The following is a 25,878-nucleotide window of genomic DNA, read 5'->3' as shown; positions in this document are numbered from 1 at the left end:
CCAACCCTAATTTCATACCAAAAATTCCAACTGTCTTTCATAAACATTCGTCTATTGTACTACCAACATTCTTCGCGACCCTTTCCTCTGTCGCGGAAAATGCTCTCCATACATTGGATGTGAAAAGAGCTCTAAAGTTTTACCTTCATCATACTCAAGAATTTAGAGATACAAAACAATTATTTGTGGCTTATGGCCCTTGGGCAAAGGAAAAGCCATCTCAAAACAAGGACTGGCTCGGTGGGTCTCGTCGACGATTGCCTTTTGTCACTCGAAAGCAGGAAAGCCGCTGGACAAGCATCCAAGAGCCCATTCCACAAGATCCACTTCATCTTGGGCGGCATTGTGGGCTGGTATTCCGCTGGGAGATATCTGTCAGGCGGCATCCTAGTCGGTGCAACATACATTTACCCGCCATTATTGCCTCGAACAGCAATATGCAGAAGATATACAGATGGGACGAGCAGTCCTACGTCATCTGTTTCAGTGAGGTAAGCCATATACAGGGGTATATCCTTCGATCAATATATTGTAATGTATTTTGTTGTTCAAGGTTAACGTGTAACCGCTGAAAGTTTCTCAATGACAAGAGACATGTGTGTTTATGATGGTATTGGTTTGCATTCACACCGCCAAATAAGGAGTACTGCTATACAATCTATTCTAAGCATGTGAATCCGTGAAAGATCCAATGCCGGAGAAGGGAATCATTTCTTACCTGTAGCTCCATTCCTCCAGCATTGGTATCTTTCACGGATTCACATGCGCCCTCCAGCCATCCCTGTATGCAAATGGTTATACCCCAGACTACTTAGGGGGGTTAAAATCTGAAGGGAGCCACGCGGTGGGGATATTTATACGACTATGTCCTATTGGCGCAGGCGGTCCAAAACGACATAGATAGGACAAAAGTGTTGACATTTTTTCTATGGAAAACGTCTTTATAAATGTACCGAGGGTTCCCAGTCTGACGACGGGGAATATTCTAAGCATGTGAATCCATGAAATATACCAATGCTGGAGAAATGGAGTTACAGGTAAGAAACTATTCCCTTACTGAGAATAGAGTTTCCAAATCTCTACTGGTGAAGACAGAGGTATTTAAAATGGCCTCTAATTCTTTATAAAACCCTGTTGGATGTTTCCTAATATTAGGGATTGTCTGTTTTAATGCAATTAATTCTTGCTTGGAAAAGGGTACGTTAACAAATTGGCTATTGTATTTAGCGGGCTGCATAATTGTTTTCCCTTGATTATCAATGACAGGGCTTCCTTGAGGATCAAGCGTAGCTTGCTGTGGTATATAAACAGGCTGCACCTCTCGCATAGGGTGCTGGCAATTAGGTAGTTTTCATAATTTTAAAAGTGCTGTTAAGTGGATGAGTTGCTCTGGGATACTCATTATTAATGCATTATCTATTATAAGTTTCAAGTGTTGCAACTCCTCATTCTGTTGCATAATTGCACCCAACATTACTTTCATAGGATGCATCTGCATCTGAGGGTCATACTGACAAAAAGTACTGAAAATGACTGAACGAGGGGTGAAAGTGGTGACCCATTTAAGAACGGTATGTGTTATTAACTGCAATTCCTCGTCTGACACACAAGATTCTTTACATGCTGTAACGATAACATGTTTTTGGACATATCCAGAAGTATTAGTTTGTTTCTAATTCCAATCAGGATTTCTCTAGTCCCTTCATTTAATCAAATATCTCCCAAAGTCCTTTTACATGTGAAAAAGCATCCTTCTCCGTATGACAAGAGAAGGCAGCTAAATTCAAATCTTGTAATTCCCTAGGAACTGCCGAAGGAAATTTTTGTTCCCACTGAATTCGAATCTCATCACTCAAACATTCTAACAAAATGAGTCGCTCAGGACCTTGGGTTTCAAGTACTTCCTCAACCACATTCAGTCTGACTCCTCCCTATGTTAACCGAATAGCCTGCTCCCTCAATTTCCTTCGTTGAGTTGGTATTAAAGCAGCTTGTGTATTCCCAATAAACGGTTCTAATTTTCATGCCTTTTCTTTAGTCAATGGGCCATGTATATATTCACTTGGAGGATCTATTCTGGCATCTTATATGTCATCTTCTATTAAGGAGGCACATTTTGGGATCAGGGAGAGTAGGAGGTAGTTGAGGGCCCAGGAGCTGAGGAGAAGGCGCAAAAGGAAGGAGATGTTGACAAGGGTTATTAAGGATCTGTTCTTGGGTTGTAGTAGATATAAAGGGGTAAATTCCTGTTTTGGTACTGACAATCTACGTCTCTTTCTTGATTATTTTGTTGGTATTTTTGCTGATCATGAACTAAAGCTTTATCAGCATGTGATATAGGTCTGCGAGCAAGTTTCTGTTTGCGTTTGATTTTCTGCGTGGCTTCCTTGCGTCAATCGCAGGTAACATCAAAGGCAGAGGGACTAGCCTTATTTTTTAATATTATAGATTCTAAATGCTGAATTATGGATGCATCAAAAGAGCCATTTTCTGGCAGTCATAAGCTAGGAATATCGTTAGTCTGTTTGTGCCATGAACTGTTAAATACAATCGCCCCTAACCCGTATTTGACATACTTCTCGTATGCCGGGTACTTTCTGAGGGTGCAGGCTGACCAAATTCTGAGCTGTTCGCAGAGCGAAGGCCACAATGTCCGGAACAACATTTACCAAGTTAATCTGGACCAGGTGTCATAAAACCTTCTGATTTTTCCTGGCAAAAGAAGTTATGTGCAAATATCTTCAGTTTTACCTGCCAAACAGCTATACTTACTGACAAAGTTCTGTCTCAGTTGCTCTGTGCGAAATATCGCGTGCAATTCAACGGGCCCCAGCCGGGAGAAGGCACCTATGGAGAGAAGTCCGCCGATGGAGGTTAGTGTCAGCTGCAAGTAAATATGAAGGCAGGGAATCCACGAAAGCAAGCAGTGCATTCAGCAGGTTCCTCTCTGTTACGTCTAGTGATGGTGACCTCTTCCTCTGTCGGGCCCCATGCTGGGCGCCATTTTGAGACTATTAAAGCGCCATAGTTCAAAACAAAGTAGAGTATCTGAGACAGCGTTTCAAAATTGCAAGGTAAGATTTATTTTGTGCATATCATACACTTGAGCGGACTTCAGGTTCATCCACAACCAGTATTTCATGGAGAGTGGAGAAGTGAAGTGCCTGAATAGTACACACTGACTTATTTTATACAGAGATGAAACCTGCATCAGCATAAGTCATTTGTTATTCATTTGCAAAAGATAACACAACTATGTTCAGACTACATACACAATATGACACCTAATCCCCTAAAAGCAGAACAAATTGCATATTCAACAGATGTTATTATTATGTCAAGAGCCTCCACTTTGCTTACAGCATTAATTAGTTTCTTTCCGTCTGTTCACGGACGGTAACTTAAGTTTGAGGCCTTAAACCCAGAATCCACTTGCCTTCCGTTCCAACAATGTTCACCCTATTCGCACAACCTTTAAAGATACCTTTCGTGCATTTCACAAAGTGGAAGGGCTGACCACTATGACTCATTGTGTAACTAACCTCTGCTTAGTGCAGCCAGTCTTCACATAAGATTCAGCCTTTCTTACTTCGTGGAATAGGAGGGCCTGTCCTTAATGTTATTTAACCTAGGTTTCTCAGGGAAGGCCAGGCGGCTGAAACATGCCCTCTACACGGACCCAGCCTTTTCTTGTAATGACTGACAGAGGAAGCCATGAGCATATTTTCCATTTTTATTTTACTCAATGACTGACAAATGCAACCCAATTTTGAATGATACTAAAAGAATAGGATTTTGTTCACGAAAAGGGATTAGTTTAGGGCTAAGAAGAAAGTTATTGTTATTATTATTATTTTTATTATTATTATTATAGTCTAACACCATGGGTGTTGGTGCCAAGGTTTCTAGGACGAGAAACAAACAAGGGACATCCTCACAAGAAACAAGTGTGAGGCACTCAAAACCTCACAGACTTTGAGTGATTTATTTCCACCATAGGACGGACAGAGGGAAGAACTGTGGAGCGTGGGAGAAAGGCAGAGGATTCAAGGATCCTAAGAGGAAGTTGAACTAGCTTTAGTGTTTTATTGCTAGAGGTCATTGACCTCCGTTAATACTTATGCCTCACTTTTTAGGAGTAAGTTAAAGACCCTTAACTCATACCATTTGACTTGACATAGCCTATTGGACCACAGACCTGAACATTGTTTGTTTCATTGAAATTTTTTCCAATTTAAGTGGTATGAGTTCATGCACCACTGTGCTTTTCACATATTCTCAGTAGGGGTGGTTTTAAAGAAAATAAGGTTTTTTGCTTTTTAAGACTCCAATCCTGCCCCCTGTTAAATGGACATACCAAAATTATGGAGGAAAGAAAATTATATGCTGGGAGTAGGGCATGAATTTTGTAATGTTCACATTTCACAAACCATTTAATGCCATATTACTCCTGCACTTGAATTGTTGCTGTTCGTACTGCCTTTGTCCCTTCCAGGAACACCGGCTCATGCACATTGACACTCTTCTAGAGTTACTACACTATTCATATACAAGCAGAACCTAAAGCACTTTAGCCCAGTACCTTACAGCAACAAAGCACACATGGCACCTTGCAGCGCTACCAACTGACAACCACTCACAACATGCAACAATAGGCACCTGCTGCAGTGCATACCGACGGACATTGGCAACAACCTTTGCCTGCCACATGCCAGAATTTGAAGAAATCTGAAGCTTGACACAAGACTGACAGACCATGCGACTACCTGAAGGTAATCCACATGCCAGTCTATTTTGTATAGGATGCAGCTGTCATTAGTATGACATTGTGATGCAGTGACCTTGTCTGAAAGTGCAGCTTTAAAGCTCAGGTATCCAATGACCAGAGTCTGGATGAACGCCACCTTAGCTGCCTTGTGCTCTGAACTGAAACCCAAAGTTTGCTGCTTTGGCTAGTTTGAATAAGGTAGGCTGTAAGGTAAATAGTGTGTGCTCTGACCAGTGCTATGCTGTCCCATCTGCTGGTATTGGGTTTGAACCTGTGTGAGGTTGGAGTTATAAGTGCAGCCGAATCCAGCTTGAGTGTTGGTATGAGGGTTGAGTTTGCCTAGATGTAGGCGTATCTATGGGTTGTGAGCGGGATTGATGCTGGATATGTCCCACATGCGGGGCGCTGCTCAAGTGATAGGCATTTGAGACACATATGTTGACCAGTGTAGTTCCTGAAGAGTAAAGGTTTGATTATAGACTAGCTCAATTTTCCCCTCCCTGGCTCACTTTTACCCCTCCCTTGAACGATTTTCCCTCTGCTTTGTTTTTCTGTCCCTCCTTCACACACTCATGGTTTCGTTGTGTGAGACATGCATAGTCAGGTGCACATTTGCACAAGCAAACCATGCTGACAACTGCATGACCAAAGAAAAAAGGACATTTAATTGTATTACTAATCACTCTTGTTCTCTCTCTGTCTTGCATTCTCACTCGCGCTGCACTATTTGTCTCCATTTCTCAGTCTATTTTTATGTGGGTGAGAATCGCGTATTTATGTGTGCATTTGCTGCACCCAACCAGCTGTTTCTGAAAGCTGCATGATGTAGAGAGAATCAAAGGTAAATAAAGACTGCCTGAATTCGCAGTGAGAGGTGCTAGAATAGTGCCCTTTCCGGCTTCACTTTTGTCCTATTTCTTCCATTGTTATGAATAGGGTGCAGCTATTTGTATTTGTATTTTGTTTATTTATAGAGCACACCAAGCTCTGAAGCATCTGGGTGCATTACTTACATAAGAATCATTTACATGTTACAATAAATTGTTATATGCAGTGAGGGGTTACAAATTACAGTAATACATACATTGAATTACAAGAGGTGACCTGAAGTGAATGAGGTTACAAAGTGGTGACATACATATGTTAAGTTACAGGAGGTGACATGCATGAGGTTACAAGAGGTTACATAAGATGCAGAATCAGTTTCATTTCAGTGCGGAATATATGAAAAGACAGTCATCAGGGCAACAGGTTGGTAATCATCTTGCATGGAGTTAGGTAGATTTTTACACTTTTTTTTCCTGAGTGAGGGAAATGATGGTTCGGATCTAAGCGTTAAAGGCAGGGCGTTCCACAGCTTAGCTGCTAATTCCGGGAAGCTACTGCCTCCTGTAGTTTGAATCATGGGATCTATGAGACAATGTGACTGTGCAGCTCTGGTAGGGCGCTCTGAGGTATTTCGAGAGATGGTGTTGGTAAGGTAGCTGGGTGGTTTATTAGTGAGACACTTGTCAAGGATATGGTTTTGAGGTCAATTCTTTGATCGATAGCCAGTTCAGGTTCCGTCTTGATGAGGAGTTGTGTTCTGACCTGGCAATGTTTAGTGCCGATTTGATGGCGTTGTTTTGTATTACCTGCATCTTTTTCAGGTTTTGTTGGTTAGTTCCCAGGTAGCGCGCATTGCAATAGTCAAGCATAGCTATGACTAGTGCTCTGGCTAGGGTTTTGCGGTTGGCAGTCGTGAGGTATGGTTTGCAGGCTGTCTGAGAAGTGTGCTGCTGAGGTGAGGTGGTTGCAGAGGACTTTGTGGTTGACTAAGTCAAATGCAGCTGACAAGTCTAATAGTAGGAGGGCAAGTTTGCCTTTGTCCTTGAGGTTTTCAATTTGGGTCGTAAGGTCGATCAGCGCTGTTTCGGTCCCATGCTTGGGTCTGAAGCCAGATTGCCTAAGTCCGAGGAGGTTATGTACTTCTAGATTGAGGCTAACCGAAATCTTTTTAACAAAAGAATACAAAGTGCCCAACAAGACACTAAAGAACTCTTTTTTTGCATTTTGAAAGAGCAAGAAAGTACCAATCAATCAACACCAGAGAGATCTATTAAAGACAACGTAACATGGTGTAACATAATGCAACCAGCTATGCATGACAAATTGCATACTATTAAGGAAAATATTACGGAAAAAAGCAACAAATTAAAATGTAATGAGCATAAACCCACAGAGTGGACCTTTCAAAGATTCCAGCTTATTCCCGTCTTTAATTTCTCACCTATCACGGAAGAAGATTTGGAATGTATTATTAAACAACTTAAACCCACTAAATGTAAGTATGATATCCATACCACACCACTATTATGATTAAAATATGCTCTCCTACTCTGATTACATCGATTTGCAAATTTATTAATATGTCTATAACTTCTGGTACTGTACCCCAAGACCTTAAGAAAGCTTGGGTGATTGTGTGATGCCCATCTTAAAGAGGCCAGGCCTCTCAGTTGATCTGCCTAATAATTATAGGCCTATCACTAATACTGCTTTTCTACTTAAGATTCTTGATCATGTGGCCTACATACAGATCTCAGATCATCTAAAAATGTACCCCATACTGAATGATCATCAGATTGGCTTTGGAACATAGACTGCCCTTTTGGAACTTAAATGTAAGCTACTGTCCCGTATGGACCGAAATGAGGCTTCTCTACTTAAGTTGCTCGATCTCTCCGCGGCATTCGACCTGGTGGACCATGACATCATGTCCACCAGGTTGTACGAAGTCGCACATTTTTCTCCCCTTGCTGTTAAGTGGGTTTTATCATTTCTTAATTATCATGACAGCAAGGAGTTCTGTGGCACGCCTGAGTCTGAACCCATTACGATCTCCTGCTAGGAACTGCATGGAGCTTGCACCTCCTCTTGACTCTACAACATTTTTACATCCCCTTTATTTGCTATGTTAACCCATGAGAATAAAATATTTATGAACTACGCAGATGACACTCAATGTGTCATCCCACTATCTGGCTCACATAGTTTGTATGAATTGGCCATTAAAAAATGTTTCACCATCATCGAAACCTGGATGGTTCATAACAAGTTGGCCCTCAACAAATCTGAAACTGAGCTTCTGGTGATTGGATCCTCTTACATATTGAATAAACGTGGTTCATGCTATGATAGTTTTCAGTTGGGAGAAGAAATTATCATCCCGCTAAAAAAAGTGAAAAACGCTTGGTGTGACTTTCGATCAGCGATTGTCTGTGAAGCAACATGTTAGTAGCCTGGTCTCTTCATGTGCCTATTACATAAAATTATTAGCTCACTTAAGACCTTTCATATCACAAGAAAACGCATAGACTATCGCTAGAGCAATAATAGGGTCAAAAATTGATTACTGCTGAAGTCTTAACAGGCCTGGACAAAACTGATGATAATAAACTTCAAGTGTGCCAAAATGGCGTCATTAGTGTCGTTCTGAAACTCAAGCGCAGAGATCATGTCACGCCTGCTAGACGTGCCCTCCATTGGCTTCCTGTGGAGTCTACAATTCTGTTTAGGACTCTGACCATAATTCAAATATGTAGACAGGGCAATATGCCAGATTACTTACAACAGCTTCTCCTTATGAGAACAAATACAAGGGCCCTAAAATCGAATAATCAACATCTGTTATTTGTTCCAAAATGCTGAACCGTAAAGGTGGCTAACTCCGCTTTCTTCGCCATCGAGCCTAAGGTCTGGAATGCTCTCCCTTTGGAGATAAGAAGTATTGAGTCACTTGAGATTTTTAAGCAAAGGTTGAAGACTCGCCTTTTTAATTAGTCTGATTTTAAATCTTGTACTGATACTTTTACTCTTTTATTTGACCTCCCGATCATGTCTTCTTTAGCTGTTTATCTTATGTTTTGTCTTGTAGCACCCTCCCGCCCTTGGGTCCATGGCCGCGCTAGCCGCTCTGTCCAGGACTTTCAGAAGAAATGGCATGGTGGTGATGGGTCTATAATTAATGGGGATATTGGGGTCAAGGGTTGTTTTTTTGACAAGTGGGAGGACCCAGGCGTCTTTTAGGTTGTTCGGAACTATGCTCGTTTCAAAGGAAGCATTGATGAAGGATGTGATGAATGGTGCCAAGTCCTTGGCTACCTCTTTGATGACTGGGGCAGGACACGTCGCCCTGACATTTTGAGGGTTTTAATTTAGAGATTAAATCCTCAACTTCTTTGATTGAGAGGGGGGAAAAGTTGAACGTTTTGTGATTGGCCATGGGGGGCGTTGGTATAGTCGGCTGGGTGATGTCAGGTGGCAGGCTTAGTTTCTCAGCTTCAATTTTCTCTTTAAGCATTGTGATTTTTCCTGATAAGGTTTTCTAGATGTCAGCACACCAAGTAGTATTTTTAGAGCAGGTGTCAGACGGTGTGGTGGGGGTTTCAAGCTCTTTGCAAATGTTGAAGAGTTCTTTCGTGTTGGATTTGGCATTTATGATGCGATTGTTCTATGTGTCTTTTTTTGCACGTGGAATAGACGCTTTATAATTAAGGGAAACCAGTATAAAAGTTATTTTTATTGGTGACTGTAGGGAGGCTCTTCCATACAGTTTCAGCATTTCTTTAACTTTGTGTAGGGGCCTAAGGTGCAGAGTGAACCACGAGTTAAGGTGTACTTGGGGTTTAGCTTGGCATGGTTTTAGTGTAGCTAATGTGTTGATGGCCTTGAGTAATGTGTGATTGTAAATGTCTACCATGACCGTAGGTTCGGAATGTGCGTAGGGAGCAGTGAGGATGTGCTGTAATTGTGGAAGTAATTTTTCAGCTGTTATATTGTAGTTGTTTCTTGTGCATAAGGGAGGCGCTATGTTTTGCTGGTTGGGTTGGTTGGTTTTCTTCAATGTGAATGTGATAAGATGATGGTCCGTCCAGGCACAGGGAGTGTTTGGAAGTATGTTAATGTCGCAATTGATGTCCACCAGCCAATCTAATGTCCTTCCTTTGTTATTCGTTGGTTCCGTGATGCAGTGATTGAAGCCTAGTTCCGAAATCGAGTTGGCAATGTTTAATGCATTACGATTTTTAGGGTCTTGGAAGTCCAAGTTGAGGTCTCTCAGCAAGATAATTTGGGAGCCTAGCTTAGTGTTGGTGGTAAGGATTAGAGTGATGTCCTCTTTGAATGTGGAGGGGGGCACTGGCACCGCCAGTGCCCCCCTCCACATTCAAAGACTAGGTGTATCATGAAAGTGCGGAATGCTGAGATAGTTTAATGGATAATAATTCAGCTGATTTGCTGGGTTGCTGGGCATGAGTCTGATGCTTAGGGTTGTTTTGGTGATGAATGCAATGCCTCTGCCTTTAGTAAGGTTGGAGTCTCTGTCTTGGCGGATGATGGAATAGTTTTCATTTATGGCTACGGATAGAGATGGCCCTGCAGCTGCATGGAGCCAGGGCTCAGTGATTGCAGGAAAGTCATAGTCATTGGATGTTTTGATATCCGCAATATCTAGGGCATGGGCTGGTAGGGATCTAGCATTAATGAGTCCGACCTTGATAAGGGAAGCAGCGTTATTTGGAATGCATTTTCTGTGAAAAGATTTTTTTTTTGGTTGAGATAATGTAATCTACTGGGACTGTGCTAGAGATTGGCGCTGTGGTGATGGTTCTGTCATGCGGAGGAGACGGTGTTGGCCTGAATCTAGAGCCTAGTCTGGCATTCCTGTTTTGGAGTGAGCACGGTTGGTTGGGGGTGGGTTTGGTTACAAATTGTTTTATCCATTGGTCGCGGGAGAGGTGGTAGTGGTTGCTAGGTGAGAATGGTGTGGTGTGCGAGTGAGTAGGTGTAGAGGGAAGGCATGAGGGTAAGAATTTGGATGGGGGTATGCAGTCTGATGAAGGGAGTTTCTTGGACATCGATAGCTGGATGCTGGGAGACATGGGTGTAACATTGGTGGGCGTACTGCTGTTTGTGGCTATAAGGGCAGCCCAGTTGTCCAGGCATGTGCAGAGGATCAGTGTAGAGTGGAGGACCAAGGGACATGACTCAGTGTGGGCTATGCTAGTGATAATTAGGTGACTTGTTGTCTAGAGTATCGGGCTGTTTAGCAGGCAGAGATCGCTAGGATGACCTCTGCAGCATGCAGCTATGATGCTTAGATGGTATGTTGGGGTGGGTGCAGGTCAAGGTGTAGTTAATCATCAACAAGAGGGGTGCAAAAGTAATGCACGATTAAGCATACAGAAATACAGGAGCGACTTTGAAAATACAACAAACGGATATTCAATTAAGAGCGCTAGGATATGCTGGTAACGTAGTTCAGGGATGCCTCAAAAGCGAGGGAGTGCAACAGAGTGATGGGTGCATCTACATGCGACGGTCATTAAATATATGCAATACAGTAGTAAGTAAGACACTATTTTATAGGATGCAACATTCAGTAGGTTTATCAGTACAGTGGCAGGCACAATGTGACAAGCAGAAGGTATGGCCGGTACAACAATCATTAAAGTGTGGCATTAGGAGGTGCAAAGGTACTCAGCAATGCGTAAACTTTCAATGAGTTAACTCAGTACAGTAACCAACAGAATGCAAAGTTGACGGAGGCAGCAACAAGAGAGGGGGCATTCGGTGATGAAAATTGGAGAGTGCCTTGACGGTAATGCCGCCGTTCAGGGTGAGTGCGGCAGAAACAGTATGGAAGGGGGAATCGGCAGATAAGCAATGCAGTGCCCAGAGCACAGCGTAGACATACAATGGACGATGGGGAGACCTCAGGCTACGGAGCAATGAGGGAGGAGGTTGGAAGTTAAGCTTCGGTCATGTTGGAGCAGGGATTGGGTGACTACGGACATTCATTGAGAGGGGGTGTTTGACAATAGTAGTAGTTAACAGGTTGAACATTGATTTTACAGTTTGATTGAAGTTTGGCACTGGGGTCACGTTTGAAGTAGTCGGGCAGTGTGGCTGGCCCATGGCTCCTAAGGCTCAGACGAGCACAGACCGCTTTTACCCTTATGTAGTGTCCCTTAGGAGTTGGGCCGGCTCTCGCCTTCCAGTGATGACGGCTCACGGAAGAAGGTGGGTTCAGTGGGATTCAGCCTATCGGCGACTGAACACGTTGCTTAGCAATGAATAAACAAAAGCAATCGCTGCCATCTTAGATGGGCTCCTTGTGCGTGTGTTGCCGGCCTATGTGGGTGGTATGGATCACGGCTGGGCAATGCAGTTGAACATGCAAGCAGAATCAGGCAACCATTTCAAATTCAGATTGCTGCAGTGGTCTTGCTTACCCATGATGCTTGGAGAAAAGTGCGGGTGAAGATGATTACGATCGCACTTCTCCTGCCCTCCAAGGCTGTTGCTTGTTAAAATGTTAAAGCTATAGGACACAGATAGTCTCCTGCACACCTGAGAGAGAGCACTTGACACATGGTACAGACAGTGCCACAAACTAAACCATCTCATGAACATTATTGGGCTTTGAGTACAATATTGGGCCTCACGGAAAGAATGAGTTTAAATAACTTTAAATTGGCAGCAGGAAATGTTAAAAAGTTCCATGGTAAAAAATGTATTAATGGAGAACTGTGCTTACTGCCTACAACTTCATATAAAAAATGGAACATGGCATGTGTTAAAGAAATCTTTGTTTTTAAGTGCGATTTCTCTGCTAAACCATTACAGTATTTGTTTTCTATAGTCTAAAATTGGATTCATTTCTCCAACAACTGTCGAATTATTATACAAAGCTTATAAAAAAACATTGGATATTACATAATCTATCAGATTGTAAATATATTTTAAAACAGTTGTTCCTTTGTATTTATTGAATAAAACTTAAGTTCAATTCAGTCAGCTATTGTGCTCACTTCAAGATGACTAGCAATTCACCTCATATCAAGCCCCATAGTTGAAAATTCCTTGGGTAAGGATATTGTTAGAAAAATATTCGAGACATTTTGAAACAAAAACCAAATATATGGTTCTACATGAGATTATCATCTGTTGGTTTGCACCTGTTGTTTTTATTATTGAACCCCAAACTGACATTTTGTGACCTAATCTTGCACTTTTGAACTCTTGCTAGCAGTAAATCTGGCCAACTGTTAAGGTAATGCAGGAGAACAAACAAGGAATATCATCTCATTTTAATCAATCATACACTGAACCCATTGCATAGTCTTGTTTACGTGAGTCATGTGATGAAGCAGGAGATGCTGTCCACAGGGCAAATGCAGCCACGATTCAAATATTTCATACTTTTATAAACAAATCAAAATGATTAATATTAATAAAATTATGAATACATCTGCTCTAAAGTTGTTGCATTCCTGTGAGGGAAGATTTCAGAAATCTGAATTTCATTAGGGTGGCAGGTAGCTACTATGAATTATGGAATGAAAAGGAATTTGCTGTCTAAGTATTTAGAAGCAAATTGCCCCACATCTTTTTTTCTGGTCACAAATATAGAAGTGATCATCCAATGAAGATTGAGTTTGTGTATTCTATAGGAGTGCCTGACTATAAGGCAGGTTAATGGAAAGATCAGGGCAATCATATAATGTGACATAATCATGACATACGCATGGTAATATTCTACATATTAAAAGTGGGGACACAGAGAGGATTGAATTTCTGACTCTGGAAAAAGCTGCATGAAGAAATACCACCTGCTCATTTAGGATGGATGGATGGATTAATGAGGGTGACCAACTTGAGGGCTGCAAAAAGCGGGCTTCCTTTTCCAAGTCGATGAGTCATGCCCACACGAGAAGCTGCAGAGAAGGGAATCTGAGGCTGTTCTAACTTCATGCAAGTTCACCAAGAGGGGCCCGAGACATCCCTGGGAATATGTGAGGATTTCTGCTGGCTCTGTGTCTCTAAAAACTAATCCAAAGGGAGTATGAGAAATTCCAAAATTACATATCTACCCTGTAGCCACCATTTCCTTTTTCTTGTTAAGTCCCAGAATAGGGTTGCTTTGGTTCAGCGATATCAAAATACATTAAATACATAGGAAACATTGTATGCCCTATGAGCAATTCTTTGTAAATGATAGTCTCATTAAATTGTATCCAAAGGGTTTTCACGTAAATAGCTAATATTAGGATTTGATATGAAGTCACCTGTGTTTCAGCCTAATATAGATCTGCTTGATAATATGTTTTCTGTGAAGGCCTTCGCTATTTAATAAGGAATGGGAACTGAGTTTAATTGCATTTCTACTCCCATAAAAAAGTATGCAAATGTAAATCCCATGTACCCCTCATCCTTGAAATTGCACAGCGGCACTCTTAGTGTGGTGAGAGGTGTGGGGCACTTCAATTGTTTACCAACATGATCATCCTCTACTCTGAGGTTGGGGTGGTGAGTTGAAATAGTCTGTGCATTCTGAGTTGATTACACTGCTTCTCTAACTCAAGCCGACAAAACATACATGCAATGCATAATAGCCTACATTCAATTGGTGTCCGGTCAAATGTTCAAATGCATTTGATCGAATGGCAAAATGCTCGAGTCAATTTGACCGAAAACAAAAAGGTTGGATTTTTTTAAAAAAAGTATATATATATTTTTTTTGCTCTGGTATAGGTAAAAAAAGGTGTTTTCACACCAAAAATGGGGGTTTGTGGGGGGACCACCTCCACCCCCCCAAAAAAAAAATTCAATCCTTTTTTTCCGTCAAATTGACTCGAGCATATTGTCCTTCGATCAAAGCATTTTACCTATAACCCATTCAATTAAATACATAACTAGAAAATCAAAACCTCACCGTTAAACTAGTGGGAGCTAATAGGTATAAAGTGATACATGTGTACAAATGTCATTTCTCTGTACAACAGTTTTCCGATTCTATAAATTGTTGGTGTTATTGGAAAAGCAAAGTTTGTTGATTCATTTGTAAATGTAACTTTGTAATGTGAAGATGGGCCACAGGCGGTAGAGTCAAATCAAGAATGCCTATTGCTAATCCGAATTAAACATATCGAGAATTGATTGTTAAAGGATGTTTGTGAGAAATGGTGTGACGCAAGCCGGCAGGTTATTTCATTTTTGGGGACAAGCTGGCTGTTAATGTGTCATTTTCTGGTGTGTGTCAAATCCAGGGTATTCGTCCCTTCTCCCCAGCGGGAAGCCACCCCTCTGGAGGGCTGTCCAACATACATTATCTGATTATGAGACCTGGAAAGACTGTTTCTTCACTTTTGAATACACCCATTTTGAAAACCACCAAACAGTGATACTTCTATCTCTTTGCCTTCAGGTAATCTCACCTGAATGCCATAGTCTATGAATGAGGACACTGTTGCATGTATCCCTGTATATAAGAAGTGGATGGATTGTAAGGCAAAGAGAAACTCCTACCAAGGGAGAACTGCTATGCAAAGGCAAGCCTCCGAAGAATAGACGTCCTGGAGGGTGGCAGAGCCACACAGGGCCTCAAAGCCTGTGGCCGCAAGGAGGGTGTGCAAAGCGTTAGCCGAATGCCTGAGGGTTGGTGTTCTACCTGACCATGAGCCGAGGCCAGGGGAGAGGCAGAGGTGGAAACACAACCGACTCATCAAGCGCGACCATGAATAAACTGTGGTGCACCGGTAGGCCTGTGACGGACACTGAGACTAGACAGCCTGAGGGAGCCCGGGTTGTAGGACTCCTCACACGTTTTTCCGTAACTACCTAGCCAAGTAGCAATGTAGAGAGGTGGAGAGGTGGTGAGGTTACGGCAACCTGAGAAACCCGACAGGAAATATACTGATGCATGGTACGAACATTGTGTGTAACGACGATGAAAGCTATGTAGGTAAAGGGAGCCTGAGAAACCTGAGCGTGCAGATACCCTATGAAAAAGTGACTGAAAGGGAAGCGAAGAAAATTGAATAACGGCTACAAACACTACCAAGTTTCTAAGAGCACGAGCAATCCGACTGTGCTAACTCCCCTATGAAAGGGGGAGTGAGAATTAGATAAATATTGTGAGACGCAGCAATGAAAGCTATCTGTTACGGGAGCCTCAGAAACCCGAGAATAAAAAAAAAACTATGAAAAGGGACCAGAAGTGGTATCATGACTGTGAATAATGGCTGGAAAGCTATTAAGGTGTTATGGGAGGGAACCTTAGAGACCTGAGAAATTATAATAAGACAATTATTGTGAATAAGAGCCGGGAAAGCTGTCTAGGTTATAGCAGCCTGAGAAACCTGGATGTACAAAGATCCTAAGAAAGGGGAATTAAGAAAGGAAGACACTGAATCATGGCTGTACAAGTAACGGAAAGTACAATACTTTTATAAGATACGGTGAACAGTCGCCCTATCTGAAACAACTTGGATACAAGAAAACAAATACAAGGATCAGAGAACCCAATACCTCAAAGAGGAAGTGTTTTGTGTTGTAGTTTCCCTAAGGAATGGATGTGTTGTAACAAGATGGGGCTAGTTAGGTGTTTTGACTCTTTATTTTATTAAAATCTCTTGAAAATGACTTCTAATTGTCAGTCATTGTTCTAGTTTGCCACATGTAGCTGCCCCTGTATAAAGTTTAGGGCCCAAATTTGATTTATTTATTTAAAGAAATTCAAGTTTTGATCAAACTGCCTGTTTCTTGCCCAGCATTGTGGGGTGTGACTGTATACTCGGGGGAACTAGATCAGGGACGTCATCTTGTTGAAGAAGCCGCACATAAACCAAAATATATTTTACAACAACCAGAGGAAAATAACTGGTATCTTTGTGTGATGAATCCTGTGGCATCATCACTGATTCCCTGGTGATCTCCTCCTCCCACATGTCCAGTGGGACTGCAGCCGCTACCTGATCCTGCCCCTGGGGGGTGGTATTATGAGGGAGGATCATGTGGGAGGGGACTACTGGGAGGAGTCGCAGTATTCTTCCCCTTCTTTTGAAGAAAGCCCTATGACAACTAAACTGCTGAAGGCATACTGTCGTTCTGAGCAGAATACCATTCTTGCCTTACATACACATAACACGCACCCAACATCTACTCTCTCTGATGCTTTTGTTCCAAACAGAAATTCTAAACAAAAGCACTTTAGAAATCCCATAAATACTATGGACTTCAACTCCCATAAAGTCTCATATACTGAGACGAAGAGGAGGAGTTAATGTGGATTAAAACAAACACCAAACTGAACATGTGGACTAGTTGTTTCAATATAGCTGTAGTGTGCAGAACATTTCAAAATGACGTGCATAGTCAAACAGTAGTCGTAGAAGAGAGAAGCGGGAAGCGGGCAACAGCACCGGAACACACCTTGCTGGAGAAGGCTGGTGCTTTCAAGCTACCGTTAGTGAGCATTACCTACTAGCGTGGCGTGAGGCCACAGAAGATACAGCAGACACTGAGAGAACCACTGGGAAGCAGGCAACAGCAGCAAAGCTAACGGAGATGCCGTCCTGACAAGCAGCAGCAGTCTTACCAGTGGGTGAATGAAGAGCTGGCTGGGGAGCTGAGAAGGTGGTCTGCAGAGTGGGACACACTGTGCCAGAGTGAAAGCTTTACCGCAGCCACATGCCATGGGTCGGGAATGCTCCCAGAGACCAGTGAGTATGCCCAGAGCCATTGGGGGCCCCAAGGTGTGGCCAATTCAGAAACTATTTTGAATACTGGACAAGTGAATTACAAAGGCACAAATCCTCACGTATGAGATGTCAATAGGTGGAAAGTTGGAGCAAGTGTTATTGTTGAAGTTAAGACAAAACTTTATCAGATCTCCATGTATGAGATAGCAATGTGGGGAAAGTTGGAACAAGTAGTACCTCAAGCCAATTAAGTATTAGCAGTGAAGGAGTACAACTGTTCTATACTGAAAGACAGTAAGAACATTGAAAGAAGACCTGGTGAAAGAAGTACTGGAATACTTGAAAGTTTCTGCCAACCACGAACTGGAAGTGTTGGACAGGAAGCCCAAGGAACAATGCCAAGACTGACCAAAATGGAAGAATGTGTCGCTTTCTAGCCACCGTGACAGAGTGAAACAGTCGTCCGCGGACCCAAGTAAGTGAAGCAGAGAAGGCAAGAGCGAGAGAGAATCATCCCAAACGAGTGCCAAGCCCAACCATCCATTGAAAGGTATTGTGGGAACCGGGAGAAGTGGGAGGCCTGTGGGATTTCATTATGAATCAGCAAAAACTAGTCCCAGTCACAAGAATGAGAAAACAGGGCTACATCTGTGTGTAAGCAAATAACGAAGATCCAAGCGGGGGAAAGGATAACTATTGTATGAATGTGAATCCTTGTTGCAGCACTCAAGAACTGAGTTCTGGGGGTTCTGAAAAGTAGCAATGCCTCAAGAAAGTAGTGACTTTCTGGCTGCAGCGTAGCTTAAGTATTGCATTGATCTTGCAATGAAAATGTGCCATTGAGCTGAACTTTTCATAGCCCTTGACCCCAATGACATTGGAAAAACAATATCTAAGAATGGAATTTCCATACGACTGTCAGCCTGAATTGATCTGTGCCACAATAAGCCCATCAAATCTCTACCTGGGAAAGCCCAATCTGAGAGCTATGCCATCTACTGCTACTATATCTGTTGGAGACACAGTAGTTGACGGCTACAGAGCTGCGACGTGGAAAGCTACTCAATCTTTCACCAAGTTCTTCTGCATTGGCAAGGCTGCAAGAAAGGAGGTGGATTTTGTAAAGGGAGTCCGATGAAGCATATTATTCACAATCAGCCTCCTTTATTCCTACCTGCCTTAAGTGCATCTTTGACTGTTTCGTAGTCTATTGAAGAGTATGGTAATCTATGTAAGATCCAACGCTCTAACTGCATATCTCCAGCAACGGTATATTTCATAGTTTCCAGGAGACCCATCCACCAAACCCAGCAAGGGGCTCAATGGTGAGCGATTTTGTGTGTTACCAGAATCTGGTGGTGGAGGTTGTGGGACTCCTGCCTCATTGATGAGGAGCCGAGTGGCTGATGGAGCTCTAAAGTGAATATAGTTGTTTATGGACATGTAAGCTGCTTTGTCAATGTACCAAGGTATTCCAATCTAATGACTTGGGATATTCAACAGCATGACACTCTATGAAGGATACCTTTGCTGGAGACCTGTAGTTATAGGTATGTAACTGTGGTGGGCAGAGGAGTTTTCAGTTTAAAGCAGGAAAATTGTCTTTGGTGCTAAGCTTTCATTCTGCGTCTGATATTTGCGTTGTTGAAAATGTTATCACTGATGCAGTAGGAGTGCTTTGCTAGTTGTAGCCCACATGTTCATTGTGCTGTCCACCACAGGTGCAGCTTTGTTGTCCATTTTGGCCATAAAACCCCATGTCATCCGTTTGGCACCTCTCTTCCTTGCAATGGAAATAGAACACAAATGTTGCTGGTAGATGGTAAACAAGGAAACGGAGCATAATGAAGCAGACCATAATATCCTATTGTGAAATCATGAAAACCAGCAATGGGCATGTTGAAAATGTCAATGCAATGCTTTGTGAGCATAATGCATACTGGTAGAAGATATTTCAACTAGCCAGTACAGAAATAGATAATGGTCTGCAATGTTATAATATAATTTGCTAGCTAGGCATAACGTGTTGATGATTTGCTATCTAAATCTATCTTCAAATATACATACATTGAAAAATTAAAAGAAGATGTTATTTTTGTATCAAATTATCTGGGTCTTTGTAGGTGGCATTGTCCCTTGGATGTCTTCGATCTTGCAGAGATAATGTCAAGCATCTGAGAATTGGGGTCTATATAACTCAACAGAGAATTGGAATTATCTTTAAAGTGAAAACATTTGATATGAAATACATTTAACTGAATAGAAACTAGTAGTTACATACGCACTTGATTAAATCAACTTAACTATTGGGTAATGCATCTCAAAAACGACTAATAATAATAATCTTCAATCATAGTTGATTTAATTTCACACATGACACACATACAAAAGTTAAAATAGATTATCATAAGATATAAACAAAACATGAAAATATTGTACAAGATTTATTTTGTGGATCACGTTCATGCATTGAGCCGATGTACAACGAACTGGGAAAAGCAGACTAGTTTTGGCAGAACACAAATTTATTTGAGGCCAGATCTTCATCAAGACATAATTGGAAATGCATTGGGATTCATTATCATATCAATTACCAGCACTAATTCAAATGTAAGTGCTTGGGTATTAGTTACTTATTACTTAAAATTCCTGCCTGTCAACCTAAAATGCATCTTCTAGATAGATTAGATTTACTTCAGCCCTGAGAAAAATCTGATTGAAAGATTTATTATGATACATTATGTGGCTTCAAATTCCAAAGCAACAAATACTGTTGAATTTTTTCGCAACAGGCCCATGTGTGCACTTTTGCCAGTGGGAAAATAAGTTTGAACTCTTGCAGGGCGATTGTCCTTTTGATACCACTGCAGGAACATGGTTAATTAATTTGAGTCACCTAATTAAAAGGAAGCATAGAATTCCCTTAAGGGATTTTTAGCATATGTAATAATATACCACAAGCTGGTAAAATGCGTGGATTACTTATCCCAGGGAACAGAATCCAGACCTTTTCAGTATTGCAGTATGAGCCTACTTGTCTCCTGGGGGCCTGTAGGGGTCAAACAGAAAAACCTAAGTGAATACTGTCAGATGTTCCTGAAATTCAAGTAAATCATATTTCCACATTTACGCATGTAGTGCAGTAAAAGTCAGGTGTTAAATGTGCTTGAATAATTTAGTTTTTTTCGTCATCTTCACTACTATAATGCATTTGAGGTACAAAATATACGTCTGTTTGATTTCACTTTTTTCGTTTTGTTCTTCAAGGAAAACAGCTGCTTCCGTTGTCGAGTAGTGTGCATAGTGGAGTGGGGCAAATGTCGTGGCAGACACCGGGGGACTCATCAAACCTTGTCCGTATGAGAAACCAAGTACTAGGGCAGTCCGCCCCTTCACTTACTGCTGGACTGGTAAGTGTTTAAGAAGTTATCATACATAGACTTCAGTGTGCTGAAAACTTTAAACCTAGTGGCAGCCTTTGATCCTCTTTATAGATTGGACAACAATGATTTAGAACAAGGTAAATCACAATGTATAGATGTGCTAACATTTTGTTTTGGTTTACCAGCATGTGGCTAACTAAAGTATGCAATATTGTAGGAAAATTGGCAGCACAGATGCGCAAGTACAGCTATATGTACTTCATCTTGAAAAGTGTTCTTGCAGATGATTACTGAGAACATTGATTTCCTGTCCCAGCATTGAACGTTTCTTTTTAGTTCCCACACTGACCATTACTACCTCCATGATGTTGAAACAAACCTACATGGATGAGATTCCAGGCACTTATCAATGGGGAGTGAGGGAGCTAATGGCAAAGTGGGGACATTTTCCCCCATCGAAAGAGTTAAGCTTGGTTGGAGAGCCTTGCATGTATCATTCTTTGAACCTGTACACCTACACTTTTTAGAGGGGGCAGTAAAGCAATAGATTTTCTGTATCCTAGTAGTTTGCAGAACCCGGAATAGTGTTGTGCTTTGGATTCAATTGATTCAATTTACATGTTTTACTCACTCCTTTGTTCTTGCCCCTCTTCCTCCTGATTAATTATTCATCCTCCAGGTTATGTGGAGTGTCCAGAGCTCTCCTGCACAGCACAAAAGGAAACCACTTTGGAGTCCCCTGGTGTGCTTGTGGCTGTCTGCCATCTGGAATCACCATCATGCATTCACCAGCCTTGTGTAAGCCTGCCCCTTTTCTTCGATGAAGTTGGTGGGGGCAAGAGTCTTCCAGAGGACGTGGGGCCCTCTATCACCTCTCTCCTCAGAGTACTCATTATTACTGTGACTATTCTACAGTCTTGTTCCTGGACATGTGTGTATGCTGCCTATCTAGTGATTAAAGCAATAACCATTTCAGAGACACTCCCCCACATAGCTCAGGGTTCACCGGTGGACAAACCTCGCCTTAGGCTGCTAACTGGAGAGGGTGACAAACAGGGTTTCAATTTGAGCAAGCTAAAATGGGACAGGGTTGCAGATACCGGTAATGGAAGAGTCGGGAGTAATTTGTTGTGCCTTGTTATATCATTGATCATATCTCGCTATGCCTTTGAAGGCTTTGACATGTCTTGCCTTCCATTTTATGCCTTGCTATATGTACCATTTGAATTGCTGCCTAGTTTGTTTTGCTCCATTATTCTGTCAGCTGAAATTTGCTCTGATGTTTACCATTGTAATGTTGCTCTGCTGAGGTTTTGCTCCTTGGTGTCCCACTGGGATTTATCCCGCTTCTGCCCAATGCATTTCATGCCCTGCTGTGTTTATGTAATTCACGTGACTGTTTCATATGTATCACACCTTGAACTTGTAGCATGCTGAATTGGTCATGGGGACCCCACCAGGGCTCTTCCGTCTTTGGAATCCTTACTCTGAACTCTCCTCGAAAAACATTCTCACCCACTGTCTACTTGTGTACCCACTGCTGCATGAAGTCATCAGTTCCTCCCCGTTTCCCCCATCCCACTCTCATAAAGGATCAGTTGCTGCACACTATCCACCACTAGAGATACCAGCCCCCTCTAGTGTGCCTCAGGACATTTCCTCATGAACACCTTATCCGAAGGGCACCACTACCGAGATGTCGCCCAAGAGGCACCCCTGCAGAGGTGCCACTATAGCTTCACCAGATGTATCATCCAAGTTGCTCGCCCCACCAGACCTTCCTACCCTAACCTTTTCAACCTCTATGCTCACACACTCTATACTCATATTATCTTAGCTAGTCACTCAGCAATTAAATATTCCTCCCAACAGACACCATCTAGTACTCTACACGTCCAAAGTCGACTTACATATTGCAGTCCCGACAATTTCATCAAAGAACCACTTGCCCTCAGGGCTCCTCCACACACATCCGTCTATGCTCAACACCTAGAACCAGACTCCCACACGGAGTTCAGAGAACGTCTGGTCTTCTGGCATCAATGAAACCGCCAAACTATCCTGCATTTTTCGAACTCTTCACCACTAACCTAGCCCACCGCCTATTTCATGTCAGCCATAGTGGCTGGATACCATGTAAATGGCAGCAGTGTGTGGTAAAATTCCCAATTGCATTGCCCTGTCTTTTCGGTTTATTCTTATTGTATATGGTCCAGTGGGGAACGGGAATGTCTAGAATCTTGCTTAGAGTACTGTGAAATCTAAATGATCTATTTTGTTACTTTAAATGTTTAGCTAACACATAAATAGTATCTGAACATTTTTCACCACTTTTTCCTTTTAAAGCAATCGTGTTTTAAAAGGACACTAAATAAATGAGTACAGGCAAGTGCATGGTTGCTTGGATTACGCTAGGACTGTAAGTGTTATTTCTTTCTCGCCTACAGATTCGGTGGGTTTTGTCGTGCTTGAATGACTTATCGGTGAGTCTGTACTCATGCTCTCTTTGTAGGGTTTGTGGGATTGAGAGTCCCTTTCTCATAAGTACGGGCCTAGAGTTATCATTTTAGGCAGTCTTGTAGCTCTGTCTCATGCTGCTGAGGCAGTCTTTTTTTTGTTTGTTTATTCTTCCACAGTTTGTAGGCATTGCGACATTAGTCCACCTTTATGTTTGCTCTGCTGGTTCTGAAGCCAGAGTAAGTAGTCCGTTTTGCGGTACTCCACTTTCCCTACTGCTACCTTCTTCCGTGTGGTAAACATTTGTCCATGGTAACTGCTTCAGCAGTTCCCCACACATTGCATTGCCATGGTTAAAGAATATGTAACCGGAGCAAGGCCAGGGTGAGCCACGGACATGAATCGAAAGGAAGAGCAGGAAAAGGAAGGAAAGGAGTGAACATGGGGGAAGCACACGAACATACTGCTAGAGTGGACGGTCGAGGCATGCAGCAATTGGTAAAGTCCGGACTGAACTCTTGAGAGGCGTGTACTCAAGATTCCCATTGCTGCTCAAAAAGCTGACATCGGAGAGGGGTGACTGACCCCAAGTTTTTTTTTTTTTTTTTTATTCCCGGTCAAGCTTTATTCAGTCTAATCAAGAGGTTGGCGTCAGTCCAAAAATCAGCTAAAATTCCTCAATAGCATGCAGAGTATTTTATTCCAATATTTTAGGTTTTTTCAATGTGTTGAGGGATCTGCCGATGTTCTAAAAGTCCCAAAATGGTACAAACCCTTTTCATCTGACCCTACTATGACCCTTAAATGTACCAAAGGGCTGAGAAATATTTCTCAAGTGCTGGTTAACTTTTGAACTGAAAGTTTGGTGTTAACGTAAAGCTAGGAAATTGTGTTATCTTTGGGAGGATCAACACTGCCCTGCCATCGGATAAATTGAAAACAATTTGGGTTCGAAATGCTAACAAGTTACAGTTTATTTGTATTGCTCACTTTCCTTACATAGCCTAGTGTCTGTAACAGTGGCGTGGTAGGAGCATAGTCTGTTTTGTGCGTGATGCAGCCTCTTTAAATGTCGGATAGGGACCTCTGTGGTTTTCCCCACCTCTGCATGTTTTGGATCAGGGCCTTTTCCTGTTTAAAATTCTGTCTTTATCTGATTACAACAAGCCGCATACTCCAGGCAGCCTCTGCTTCCAAAACGATGACTAAGTGCACCATGGCAAGTTGAACACCTCGTTAAACGCATGGCATTCTGGGCTCTTGGAACCAGCAAGATGTCAGCAGCTGTTTCTAGACGCCTGTGGTCGATTTCAAGCTGTTGTACAAATTGGAGCAGGAAAAGGGGAACTGGTGCCAGCCGGGTTGCACAGACATGTTTTTGTTGACTTGTAGCTGAAGAAGATAACCCGGCACCACCCCGTTGCTGTGAGATCATGGGGGTACTCAATGCTTTACATAGGTTCATTCATTTTCATGTTTGCACTGTAGTTCCTTTCATCGAGTAGTACATATAGAGGTAACCTTTCAGAAAACATGTTCATACATTTTACATTGTTAAAGTGTGTGCTACTGAAGAGGATTGCTGTCAAAGGAAGACCTTTTTTTTGATTCATCTTAAAATGAAAATTCAGGTGGTGCTCAGTGGTAGGGTTCTTGCCTTTTTGTTTAATGGCACCTTTTTCCTGTGTTTTTGAAAGGTAGGTGTAAAGGAGAGCAGGGCTGGGGTGGCCTATGCGCTGGACCTTTAGTACGCTAGCCTTGTTTGGGAACAACTAATCTTAATGCAACAAGAACTTGTCTAACAAATTGGAAGCATGGGGATGCGACATTCTTAAAGAGCTGGAAAATACATTGGATGCAGAAGTATAGAAGTGGCTGGAATGTGTAACAGAAAAGGTTTCAAAAACCTGAACTAATTCGATGAAACATGATCACCATTCCTGGAACTGTATAGACGAGAATGCAGGGCAGGTCAATCAGATTCTGTGAATCTGTTCCAGTGTCTCTCTGTAAATCTATCTGTTGCTCTCACAATATAGATGTACAAAATCTACACCTTAAGATTTCTACAAACACAGCACTTTCCCTGCCCCGCAAAACTACACGTTTGCAGGTGGAAGTCAATGATTTACCTACGGCCAAGAGCTGGAGGTTAATCGGGCCGCCACCGGCAAAATAATGCTGGTATTTATTATTATTTTTTTAATTTTGTGTCTTATAGCGTAAATAAATAGGCCATAACACAGTAGTCAAAATGTTTACATAAAATTGTATACATTCATAAAATTTGCAAATTTCCAACGAATATAAAAGAAATAAAAGTAATACATGGAGTCCTATAGGATTTACTGCCCTTTCCGCCTCCTGTAATATCCCAGTGATACCGGGATGTCAGGGGGTGGAAACGGTAGGTCAGTTTGCCAGTATCCTCCTGGGATTACTGGCAGGATACTGGCAAACATTAAAAGGCCCACTTAGTGTAAACAGTTTACAGAAGAAATAAAACTACAGGTTACACAGTGCCATCACTTGACAAGATTAAGTACTGATTTAAGATATCAAATATTTAAAGATGGTGTTGCTAAGTACGTGTGTAGTGTTTAGACAGAGTATTTTAGTTTGTAAACTTTACTTCGAATGGATTATGTCCTCCCACGTATTCCTCATCTATGATATTCGTATCTCGCCAGCTTCGCTGCTTCGAAAAAATAATTTATGGCAGAGGGCGCTAAGCATGAGGTTGTGG

The 25,878-nt window shown here is 42.0% G+C and overlaps 1 protein-coding gene across 8 annotated transcripts in view; it reads left to right on the top strand.

Moving 5' to 3' along the window:
- Window positions 1–25,878, top strand: part of LOC138548762 (microtubule-associated serine/threonine-protein kinase 2-like) — a 2,396,492-nt gene that overhangs the window by 478,483 nt on the left and 1,892,131 nt on the right. For all 8 annotated transcript variants that reach the window (XM_069642298.1, XM_069642297.1, XM_069642303.1 and 5 more), the window contains one exon: window positions 20,560–20,702. In XM_069642298.1, coding sequence (XP_069498399.1) covers window positions 20,560–20,702 — 143 coding nt within the window. The remainder of the gene's footprint in view (window positions 1–20,559; window positions 20,703–25,878) is intronic.

The sequence above is a fragment of the Ambystoma mexicanum genome, chromosome 1q (assembly GCF_040938575.1).
Source record: "Ambystoma mexicanum isolate Mex_15411 chromosome 1q, UKY_AmexF1_1, whole genome shotgun sequence".
NCBI lineage: Eukaryota > Metazoa > Chordata > Amphibia > Caudata > Ambystomatidae > Ambystoma > Ambystoma mexicanum.
The sequence above is the reverse complement of the archived record's forward strand: the minus strand, read 5'-3'. Positions and strand labels throughout refer to the sequence as shown.